The sequence below is a fragment of the Doryrhamphus excisus genome, chromosome 8 (genome assembly GCF_030265055.1).
Source record: "Doryrhamphus excisus isolate RoL2022-K1 chromosome 8, RoL_Dexc_1.0, whole genome shotgun sequence".
Classification (NCBI taxonomy): domain Eukaryota; kingdom Metazoa; phylum Chordata; class Actinopteri; order Syngnathiformes; family Syngnathidae; genus Doryrhamphus; species Doryrhamphus excisus.
In genome coordinates, this window is record NC_080473.1 from 8,753,268 (window position 1) to 8,765,658 (window position 12,391).

The 12,391-nt window shown below is 40.6% G+C and overlaps 1 protein-coding gene across 3 annotated transcripts in view; it reads right to left on the reverse strand.

Moving 5' to 3' along the window:
- Positions 1-12,391, reverse strand: part of LOC131134224 (protein jagged-1) — a 44,436-nt gene that overhangs the window by 9,423 nt on the left and 22,622 nt on the right. For 2 of the 3 annotated variants that reach the window (XM_058079255.1, XM_058079254.1), the window contains exons 3-8: positions 6,977-7,034; positions 3,946-4,194; positions 2,085-2,145; positions 1,599-1,729; positions 493-612; positions 175-288 (exon numbers count right to left, since the gene is read on the reverse strand). In XM_058079255.1, the coding sequence (XP_057935238.1) occupies positions 175-288; positions 493-612; positions 1,599-1,729; positions 2,085-2,145; positions 3,946-4,194; positions 6,977-7,034 (733 nt within the window). The remainder of the gene's footprint in view (positions 1-174; positions 289-492; positions 613-1,598; positions 1,730-2,084; positions 2,146-3,945; positions 4,195-6,976; positions 7,035-12,391) is intronic. The other variant, XM_058079257.1, reaches the window with a different exon arrangement.

Below are 12,391 nucleotides of genomic sequence, written 5' to 3' on the forward strand. Positions count from 1 at the left end.
TTTAGACAATAATGGCTAATAGTAACTCTCGAACCAACTTTCATTCCTATAGTATTGTCCATTGAGAATATACTGTATAATAAAATGCTTACTGAAGTGTGAGGGAGGGGGGTGTCCTCCCTGGATGAGTGAGATACTATATAGATACTCGGTATGTGCATGTGTGTCAGTCACCATCTGCGCAGGTCAGCCCCGTCCAGCCATCGGCACAGATGCAGCTGAAGCCAGTTGGATCTTCCACACAGGTGGCAGCATTCATGCACGGGGATGACATGCAAGCGTGTTCAACTGATGAAAGGTGATAGGAAGCAAAAGAAGCCTTTATTACTCCCCTGAGGGGAAGTCAAATTGTTATGCCGCCATATAACATGCTGCATGATTACACATTAGAACGATGTGGAATGATGATGATGATGAAACACACAAGGGGCTAGCAGTTGGGGGGGGGGGGGGGGGGGGGGTCTACATCCAGGACGTTGAAGTTTTGCTTACCAATGTCACAGTTGCGTCCCTTGAAACCTTCCTGGCACTCACACTGGTACTCGTTCGGCTCGGTGTTGGTACAGGTTCCACCGTTTTTGCAGGGCTGGTGTGTCCCACAGTAGTTCAGGTCTAAATCGAAAAATATTAATTTAGGTTAATATCATAATGACACTGCTTAATGCATCACAGCATATCCCCAAATGGAGGGAATGAGCCGCGTAGGAAGGACGTCATACCATATCTGGATATTTAGTAAGTGCTGAGATGTTCTGGAGATGCTTTGACATCATTGTTACGTCAATTCTATTTAGTCTAAAATTAAATATTACTAAAATTAATATTCATTCATTCATTTTCTACCGTTTTTTCCTCACGAGGGTCACGGGGGGTGCTGGAACCTATCCCAGCTGTCTTCGGGCAAGAGGCGGGCTACACCCTGGACTGGTCGCCAGCCAATCACAGGGCACATATAGACAAACAACCATTCACACTCACATTCATACCTATGGACAATTTGGAGTCGCCAATTAACCTAGCATCTTTTTGGAATGTGGGAGGAAACCGGAGTACCCGGAGAAAACCCACGCATGCACGGGGAGAACATGCAAACTCCACACAGAGATGGCCGAGGGTGGAATTGAACCCTGGTCTCCTAGCTGTGAGGTCTGCGCGCTAACCACTCGACCGCCGTGCCGGCACTAAAATTAACATAAAATATAAAATTAATATTACTAAATATAACTATTGTGCTCATTTTCGGCCCTTTGTATGGAGTTCTGGACTCCTATAGAGAAGCTACACACAATAACCCGCACAGAAAGCTTTCTAGATCTTCCAGAATCTGCACCTATTCCAGCTATATTTTTAATGTATTCCATTTACGGACCGCCTCCGAGCCCGCCCACTCTGCTGTGATTGGTCCCACTTAGCTTGTACAGTATTGTTTAACACAAGAATACAATATTCTAAGTACATTTATAGGTCAGAAAAGTGGGAAAAAATAGAATGAAAAAATAAATAAATAAATAGTTTAACAATAAAAGCATTATTATGCAGTTCCAATGATAACATTTTTGTTATCCGATAGTGTTTAGAGATTACACATGTTTGTATACCTTTGTCACACAGCAGCCCTCCCCAGTTGACGTCACACACACACTGCCAAGGTTCGCTGCAGCTCCCATACACACACCCGGGGAACGTCACACACTGGTCGCACAGAGTCCCGGTCCAACCATAGTGACACCTGAGGAGAGAAAGACGTGAGAGGGGGGACCACTCTGAAGTAATTTAACTCCACAAACGGGTGATACCATCTGCATCCTTGGCATGCTTTTGGTCCGAACCATAACATACTTTCCGGATGACTGAAAATAGGCTCATTCTTCCATAACGGCGGGAAGCACCAATGCATGAGCCATCGGATAAAACAAATATAAAGCACGGTTCATGTTCATTACAACATTAGGTACACCAATACAAAATGGGTATTTCAATCAATCACAATAATAAACATATTGTTAAATTGAATTAATAGCGCTTGTTTGATATTGATTAGACTGCATGTGGCCAGAAAGTGAATACTGCACACTGAAACTCACTTGCATTCCCCGGGTACCGTGCAGGAGCCATGGGCCTGGTGACACCCTTGCTTGCATACCGCTGCAAACACACACACACACACACACACACACACACATTTTAGAAACTAAAAAAACTGAATCAACCAAGCAACACAACATAGTACACACATGACCCAAAACCTATGCAATCCATCACTATCAGGACCCTGCAGGTGGTACAGGGCAATGTCCCAGATAATATTTTGAACTTCCTGCCGTCCAATCAACAGCCTGCTGAGGAGGAAGTGGAACCAAGCAAGGCAGATAGAGGTGGTAGCGGCTGCAGGATGTCCTAAGACTAATTAACTGCGTGCCCTTCTTCTCCATTTCCACTTTGGTTTCCTCCAGTCAAACACACACGGAGATCAGACCTCTCAAATGTGTACTGTGTACTCTAATGTGTACTGTATTTCATACAATGGAGTTCATGCTTCACATACTATAAGCACCCTAAACAACATTATTACAACGTATCTTCTCAAGGGACAATACTACAGAAAGTAAACTTGGATAAACTTTACAGTAGTAAAGTAGTAAACTCATTTAATCCCAGGCACACAGAATATTGTGTTCTTGGGCTATATAGACATGGTATGCACGAAAAGAATATACCAAATATCAGAGAAAAAAAGGCATTTTGTGAAAAGATACATTTCAAGCGTTGAAACTTTCACTTTGACAGAAATTTAGCTATAAATGTCAAATGCCAAAATGTCAAAACAACAATACCACAATACACCAAAAATGGTTGTTTTACATGAAAAATAACAATTTCTGTACAAACACCATGAAGTATTTATAATTTTCACATTTGCATATGTACTATGTGTGTGTGCATGCATTTGTACGTGCATGCAAAATGCAGGCCGAGATCTTATAAAATGCATTTGCCACTGTATAAATACGTCTTTGGTAGCGAAAGCGTTAACATCAAGCGGACATCTGTAATTCAATCTGAGCAATATTTGTGGGCGTGTCTATGCAAAGTTTATACATTTATAGATTTGAAGCCCCTTGTGCGTGAGAATATTCACAGGCATAATAGATAGATACTTTATATATTCAATCATTCATTCATTCATTTTCTACTGCTTATCCTCACGAGGGTCGTGGGGGGTGCTGGAGCCTATCCCAGCTGTCTTCGAGCGAGAGGCGGGATACACCCTGGACTGGTGGCCAGCCAATCACAGGGCACATATAGACAAACAACCATTCACACTCACATTCATACCTATGGACAATTTGAAGTCGTCAATTAACCTAGCATGTTTTTGGAATGTGGGAGGAAACCGGAGTACCCGGAGAAAACCCCACGCATGCACGGGGAGAACAGGCAAACTCCACACAGAGATGGCCGAGGGTGGAATTGAACCCTTGTCTCCTAGCTGTGAGGTCTGCGTGCTAACCACTCGCCGCCGTGCAGCCTACTTTATATATATGTAATAATAATAATAATAATAATAATAATAATAATAATAGCGTCAGTCAAGATCCCGCCCTAAGTAACGATGATGATGGCTGGGTTTGCTTGAGAGATCAGGAAGAGTATCATTTTGATGAGCCGGTATCATGTCTGGTAATGTCATAATATGCACATTAAATGAGTACAATTATGGCCATCAAAAACTTTGGTCATACTAATAATTTTTGTAATTTACAGTTTGCTTTTATCGCTAAATTTGGCACCTGAAGGGTTCATATTCGCTGAAAATGACTTAATACAACCATTATTGTCTGAAGGTGTGAGGCCTACAATCAAGCATAGCGGTAGTGGTGGTATCCGGGCCTGCATGAGTGCAACTGGCAGTGTGTAGCCGCGGTTCGATGATGTGAAACTCACCTTCTTTACACTCTAGTCCCGTCCAGCCCTCCATGCAGACCTTGGAGCCACTGAGATCACAGTTGAAGTGTCCAAAAAAGTCATCCCTGGCCCGACAGAACTTGTTACAGAAAGGCCCATAGTAGTTGGAGTCACATCGAAAACGGAGGCGATACTCCATGCTGAAGGTAGTTCCATGGTGACGGTGCGTCTGCCACTGTTCTCCGGGATTCAACATGGAGGAGAGAAGCACACGCTCAATCAGCTGATCTGAGAGAGAATGGGAATAAGAAAAACACAAGTTGGACGGTGGTCCACTTTGGAGGTTCTGCCGTGCTTCAGGAATATGACATTTTTGTAACATTGAATTTTCCGCAGTCTATTAAATCCCAAGTAATGAAAATCTGAGTAGGAGCCATCTTTAAAAAGACCTTGTTCAATAACACCGGCGCTGTTTTATTCCAACAAAACTGAGAGAAGGTCAAAGTGTTCTCAAAGAACTTAATGCTTTTAGGTTTTTTTTTCGACAGTCAAGGGCAGTTTCAGGGGTGCAGACAGTAATCCTCTTTGATTGATAGTGCTGGTAGCCCTTGCTGCTGTATATATACATTATATATAGTGAATCTCTACAGTGACATAGTATAGGAGCTGTCAGGAGCTCAGGTGGATGATAATGACAAGTAGATGTAAGCGTAGCTGTGTAGGGCAAAAGGAAGGAGAAACGGTTTTCCATGCCTCATCCTCATTATCTCCACTATCTTTTTTGGGGGGGAGACAGGGGATGAAGACCGACTCTTTCCTTCCACTGCCACAATGACACAAAGGATGGTGTGATGAAAAAAAAAAAGAGCCCTGACAGGAATGAGGAAGCCATCGTAGCATCTGTGCGTGTGGTGGACTTTAGATATAGCATGCAGCTCACACTGACTGTCACGCAGCTTTTCCTGATTAGGAGGAGAAACAACCAGCAGGAAATGAAAGAGTCTGCTTAAAAAAAAAAAAAAAAAAAAAAAAGACCTTCTAACCTTGTTTGATCAGAGACATGAGAAACAAGGAGGACATATTCACACACATGCACCTCATTAGAATGATGACTTTGTGAGTAGTGCGCATATAGATACACTGAGCGGACATTTGATTAGGTCCAGTCCAATGACAACTTTAACTGACATCTGCCATCCGCATGATATCTGCAATGTTTCGGTTGCTTCTTTCAAGATGAACTCCACAAACAATAAGAAAAAGTACCAAGAAGTATTAATGTAACAACATGTCTAATATTATTATCGTGGTATGCAGTGATAAAACTGTAGTAAAAGTCAAAATATAGACTCTAATAATGCTCCAACCACAAATGCGCATTGTTATCTTTGTCAGTGGTGTCAGAAGTACTGACCTCTTTTGGTCGGTTAGTCACCGACGCAAAGAGATAGGGGCCAATTGGTGTATTCGTAACTAGAAGATATTTAAAATCAGAAAATTCATTATTCTCGCATGTGGAAATAGTTTAAATAAGTACAAGATTGTTGTAAGTTGGAATTTGCAGGAGGTCAATAGTCGATATAACAATCTGACTCTCAGTTTCATCCGACAAACAACACTCAAAATTATACCTCAGAAATGTAGAAACATATACAAATACGGGTTATATATGAAAAAAACTAAATTTAAAATGTTCCCATAATGCATTTTCATTCATTCATTATTCTCATGAGGGTCGCGGGGGTGCTGAAGCCTTTCCCAACTGTCTTCGAGTGAGAGAGGCGGGGTACACACTGGACTGGTCACCAGCCAATCACAGGGCACATATAGACAAACAACCATTCACACTAACATTCATACCTATGGACAATTTGGAGTCGCCAATTAACCTAGCATGTTTTTGGAATGTGGGAGGAAACCGGAGTACCCGGAGAAAACCCACGCATGCACGGGGAGAACATGCAAACTCCACACAGAGATGGCCGAAGGTGGAATTGAACTCGGATCTCCTAGCTGTGAGGCCTGCGCGCTAACCACTCGGTCATAATGCATTTTGTTCGATAAAATCAATTTCATTGGAGGAGAGCATAGAATGCATAGAAAATGGTGCTGTAATGCTGCTTCTGTCCACCAAAGGGAACCTGAGGACCTGGAGCCCAAAACAAAAAGAGGGAAGCTGACGTCATTGCAGCACCCCAATGAATGTGTTGCTCAGATGGGAAAACTTTAAAGTATTGTGTTTTTTTCATTTTAAAGTCACATTGGGGGACTTTGAATGACACATTTGAGTGTTAAGTTGCTGTGTGATGACTTTAGTGCTGTTAGTAAAGTGTTCTTTGAAAGATGACACAAGTAAGTCGGATGGCTATGGTGGTACGGTTAGACTGGCGCACTCACACAACTGGAGCCAATTTCAACAACTAAGTTTCTTTTTACACTTTGTTGAGTAAAAGATCCCGATTCAACAACTTTTTAAAAAAGTACTACATAATACTACATAATACCTTTCCTACACAAACAAGTATGTATTGAGCCTGACGCCACTTCCCAAAACATCTGCAAGGCCATGTTTTCAAGGCAGGAAAAATATCATGCGCAGCGCTGTCCATTGTTCTGAAACAACCACTTCTCTTATTTCCAGTCTATATGCAAATATTGTGGGCGGCACGGCGGACTAGTGGTTAGCGCACAGACCTCACAGCTAGGAGACCAGGGTTCAATTCCACCCTCGGCCATCTCTGTGTGGAGTTTGCATGTTCTCCCCGTGCATGCGTGGGTTTTCTCCGGGTACTCCGGTTTCCTCCCACATTCCAAAAACATGCTAGGTTAATTGGCGACTCCAAATTGTCCATAGGTATGAATGTGAGTGTGAATGGTTGTGTGTCTATATGTGCCCTGTGATTGGCTGGCAACCAGTCCAGGGTGTACCCCGCCTCTCGCCCAAAAAACAGCTGGGATAGGCTCCAGCACCCCCGCGACCCTCGTGAGGAAAAAGCGGTAGAAAATGAATGAATGAATGAATACTGAAAGTGTTATTTCTTACATGCACAACATTTGTGTTTCCCATCACCTGATTGTGTCGTGCCGTTGTCATTGTCCAAAGCCTCCAGCACCAGAGAGAAGGACTTCTGTGGAGAACAGACAAAACCCAGAAAAAATACATTTTTTTATATTAAACACTGCAAATATTGCGGTCATTTTACAAGAGATTCAAAAACATTTACATCAATCCTTTCCCAGTGCTTTAGAAGTCTTTTTGTCATATAAAAATCTATTAAAATTCATAGCTGTGTGAAGAGATAAGGAGGTGGACATCGTCTCATGGAGACACTGAGCTTGCAGATACGTATACCGCCTAAGAGATAAAAGAGAGGGCATGCACTCTTTCTTTTTATGAATACATTCATGTCATACCATACCATCAATATGCATACTATGTCTCCTGCAGCCATCATTTGTGATTGTTTCTATTTATTATTTTAGGATTATTGTCACCCAAAGGGCTCCAGTGATGTATGGTCACATTGTGAGAGTCAGCATGGCAATAATAATGTGGGAACAGAGAAGTCAGATGAAGGCAGGCAGGAAAAACAAAAGCGGAATGACTGGAAGATAAGATGAAATCATTTGTAGGACGCTTTGTGTTGGTCACATTTATATAATTGTGTCATTTTTCTAGTGAATAGGAAGAACAAAGAGGTTAGAAGGAACACAAAACAATCAGATGACAATACAAAAGGAGCCCAAAGATTACAGGGGCTGACTATAAAATGGCGAGATGATAACACACACCCACACACACACACAGCATGTGAGAGAGGCAATGGTGCTAATGAGATGTACAGGGCAGCAGTTCATTAAGGTTAGCAGAGAAGAGACAGTTCGCCGATGGACCGGCCATTAAATACTGTTTAAAATTCATTATTAACAACTTGGAATGAAAACAAGCCAAGGTAAACCTAAGTACATCTCAGAAGGTGCAATTGAAGTAAATTATTCATTATCTTTCAGCACAAACGAATAGGAGGCTCTTGAATTAAAAAAATAAAAATAAAAATCACATGCTCAAGGTCTAACCAGTACATTTCAAAAATACAGAAAAATAATTACCGCAGTTACGTTAATAGTCAAGTGTGTGAAATAATAGCATCTATGAATTCTGATGGGGAAAAGTATGCATTCATTTTGGGGGAGATTTGTTTACGTTGTCTAATTAAAATACGTTTTGAGGATAAAGCCATTAGACGTTATTTGCTTGGCTTACCATGATAACGTGACATCATTTCTATGATTGTTGTTCTCTCTTTTACAACAATTTACTTAATTACTAGCTGGGAAAAAAACAAGTAATGCAGAGGGGAAGTGGTTCTACTCAAGACCTCATATTACAAATATACATCATAAGATGGACAGAAATATTTCAATATTGAACAAAACAAAATTTGTTCTCAATCAAAAATCACTCCACACTCTTTATTGCTCTCTGGTTCTACCATATCTTACTTATTGTGTGGAAATATGGGGTAATAACTATAAAAGCAATCTTCACTCGCTAAATGTACTGCAAAAAAAGGCCAGTAAGGATAATTCATAATGCCGCCTACAGAGAACATACTAACTCCTTATTTCTAAAATCACAATTACTTCAACTTGCTGATATAGTTCATCTTCAAACAGCTAAAATAATGCATTAGGGTACAAATAACCAATTACCTAAAAATGTCATCCAATACTTCTCTACAAGAGAGGAGAAATATGATCTGAGGGAAGAACTACATTTCAAACACACATATGCTAGGACTACGTTAAAAAGCCATAGCATTTCAGTATGTGGAATCAAACTATGGAATGGATTGAGTAAGGAACTCAAACAATGCACAACGATGAGCCAATTCAAGAAACAATACAAGCAGTTGATGTTTGCTAAATACAAGGATGAAGAGTCTTGAACCAGTCATGATGTGCTATATATATCACTATATTGACACTTACTATGGTACCCATTATGTCATTGTATGGTCATATCACCTCGTACTTCGGTATGTGACAAAACCCCCCCAAAAAATTTTAAATTAATTAATAAAAAAATATAAATATATAATATAATAAAATATAATTATTTTTCATAATTTTAATAATTTAATAATTAAATAAAAATAATACAAAATTTTTAATTATATTAGGAAAGCAGGAAGTGAACAAATGTAACAGTTACTGATTGTAAAAGTACCAGATGGAGGGGTAGGATTTAATAAGCTTTGCTTCTTCCTACTCCTTTTGGACATGTGGAACTGTGAACTGATTATGTGATGCATTCAATTGTAATCTGGTGCATGTTCAAATGAAATAAAACCATTACCATTACCAAGAGTTTCTCCTGAGTGACATGGTCCAATACTTACAAGTTGTGCATCCAATTAAGATGTTAAATAAAACAAATTGTCTCATAGTCATCTTTTGCTTTTTTGTGGTTTTATTTAATACAATGTTTTGTGTATGTGGTGATGATGTCATCCGTACAGGAAGGGCAAGTCTGTGATAAAAGTTTTTTTTAAGCTAAATTTGGAATCCTGCAGAGGTCACGCTAAACACTGCAGCCCACTCAAGTCAACTCCCAACAAGAGCAGATAAGCGCAAGCTCTAACAGCGAGCGCTTCCTGACAACGTTTCCAAAACACACAAGCTAGCAAGTTAGTGTGTGACGTCAAGCAGCCATTGGAGCAGGCGGGACGATAGCGAGGACCGAGCAAACGGAGGAAAACTTACATGTTACGCCAAGCCACAATAAGGAAAGGCAAACTGTAAACAAAGATGATGTGATGCCTTTACGTCCTTTCTGACATCTCACTGATAAATGTTGATGACAGGTTGGGAAATGACATCATGGGAAATATGTGTGTCATGAAAAAAAAAAAAATCACGAAGGCCCATGTTTGTGTTTGTTTGTCCATCCGTATTTTAACAGGACACTTCCTGGGTTAATGAGCGCAACGTAAGAAACAGGAACAGTATGGTGAAGGGGGAGAACACTTCCACTACAGCAAATTATTATTTTCATTATTTCACTTGAACATGCATCAGATTACAATTGAATGCATCACATAATCAGTTCACAGTTCCACATGTCCAAAAGGAGTAGGAAGAAGCAAAGCTTATTAAATCCTACCCCTCCATCTGGTACTTTTACAATCAGTAACTGTTACATTTGTTCACTTCCTGCTTTCCTAAGATGTTTTAATTTGAAAAAAAAAAACATTTTTTTTAATTTTATTTTTGTCACGTACCGAAGTACGAGGTGATATGACCATACAAGTATTTGTGATTTTAGAAATAAGGAGTTAGTATGTTCTCTGTAGGCGGCATTATGAATTATCCTTACTGGCCTTTTTCAAAATGGACTTTAAAGTTGTGATTTCCTTTGCACTAAAATGGGGAAAAAATGATATTAATTACTACTAATTGTTATCCTAATGGGATTAATTGTGGATGCTTTTTCTTTCCATTTGCAATTTGTATGATGCTGAATTGGTGTCTTTTTACCCCCATAAATGCACTATTGTAATTATATTTCCGTTATTTAAACTAACAAGTCCGTAATGAGCAAAAATTCAGTCAGTTTCCCCAAAACTGCTGTCAAATATTATACAGTAATATTTTTTGGACTATATGAGTCAGTTTTTCAAAACACACCTTTATTTTTTTGGATGAACTGCTTGCCAAAACAATTAATTAAACAAACGGCAGCAACATACGTATGTATAACGTGACGTGTTGTTATTGTTACCCCAATTGAGGTACATTGGTGGCGTATTGACGCCTTGCCGCACCACACTGGGGGCTTCACCACACACGCTCTCATTGCCTCAGGCATGACCTGCGGCAATAAGCGTAAGACACTACCATATCATTCCTTTCTATGTTGATATGTGAAATATGACCAATATACACCAAAATACTGAATGAAGTGATGCAAACACAAATACAGCAGCTCCAGACTCTTTTTCTTCACTGGAAGAGGATACAAAATGTCTCATTTGCCGACCCCTGGTGTGGTAGTTTGTTTTGCTTGACTTGACAGTTGCAAGCAGCGTGCGTTCAGTTATCTGTACGTGCCCTGTGATTGACCGGCGACCAATCCGGGGTGCAGTACCCGTCTTTAGCCCGAAATCAGTGAAGCTAAGCCTCACCTCACACCCTCCCCCCGTGATCACTGGAACGTGATAGTGAAGTGGTAGAATGGAAATAACGGGGCCTTGACGGTGCTTTACACTCATCCATGATTCAAACATACTGAATCATAAGCTTGCACCATCGCTTCACATAACACTGCATTACTGCATCTTGAACTTGGTAATGGTAATGGTTTAATTTCATTTGAAAATGCATCAGATTACAATTGAATGCATCACATAATCAATTCACAGTTCCACATGTGGGCTGCACGGCAGTCGAGTGGTTAGCGTGCAGACCTCACAGCTAGGAGACTCGAGTTCAATCCCCCCCTCGGCCAACTTTGTGTGGAGTTTTCATGTTCTCGCCGTGCATGCGTGGGTTTTCTCCGGTTTCCTCCCACATTCCAAAAACATGCTAGGTTAATTGGTGACTCCAAATTGTCCATAGGTATGAATGTGAGTGTGAATGGTTGTTTGTCTATATGCGCCCTGTGATTGGCTGGCGACCAGTCCAGGGATAGACAGCTAGGATAGGCTCCAGCACCCCCCGCGACCATCGTAGAAAATGAATGAATGAGTTCCACATGTCCAAAAGGAGTAGGAAGAAGCCAAGCTTATTAAATCCTACTTTTACAATCAGTAACTGTTACATTTGTTCACTTCCTGCTTTCCTAATATAAAATTTATTTATTTTTTATGTATTTATTTATTGATTATTATTATTATTCAAGTATATTATTATATACTTGACTTACTGCTAAAGGTGGCAGTTATCATATACTATAATGAGTTGAATTCGCCACCTATTCACAAACTCATTCATTCATTCATTCATTCATTTTCTACCGCTTTTCCTCATAAGGGTCGCGGGGGTGCTGGAGCCTATCCCAGCTGTCTTCGGGCGAGAGGCGGGGTACACCCTGGACTGGTCGCCGGCCAATCACAGGGCACATATAGACAAACAACCATTCACACTCACATTCATACCTATGGACAATTTGGAGTGGCCAATTAACCTAGCATGTTTTTGGAATGTGGGAGGAAACCGGAGTACCCGGAGAAAACCCACGCATGCACGGGGAGAACATGCAAACTCCACACAGAGATGGCCCCTATTCACAAACTTTCTTGAAAAATCAGTTTTTCTCTGGCTCACACTTTCCAATCTCTCCAAATGTCACAAAGGGAGGATATATTGATTTTCTTTTCCCTTTGCTCCTGTAAACAACCCTCCTAAAATCAGTCAATAAAACAACAATCATGCCCACCAGTAGCGGACTTATATGTGAGTCTTTACAGCGACTCTCAGAGGC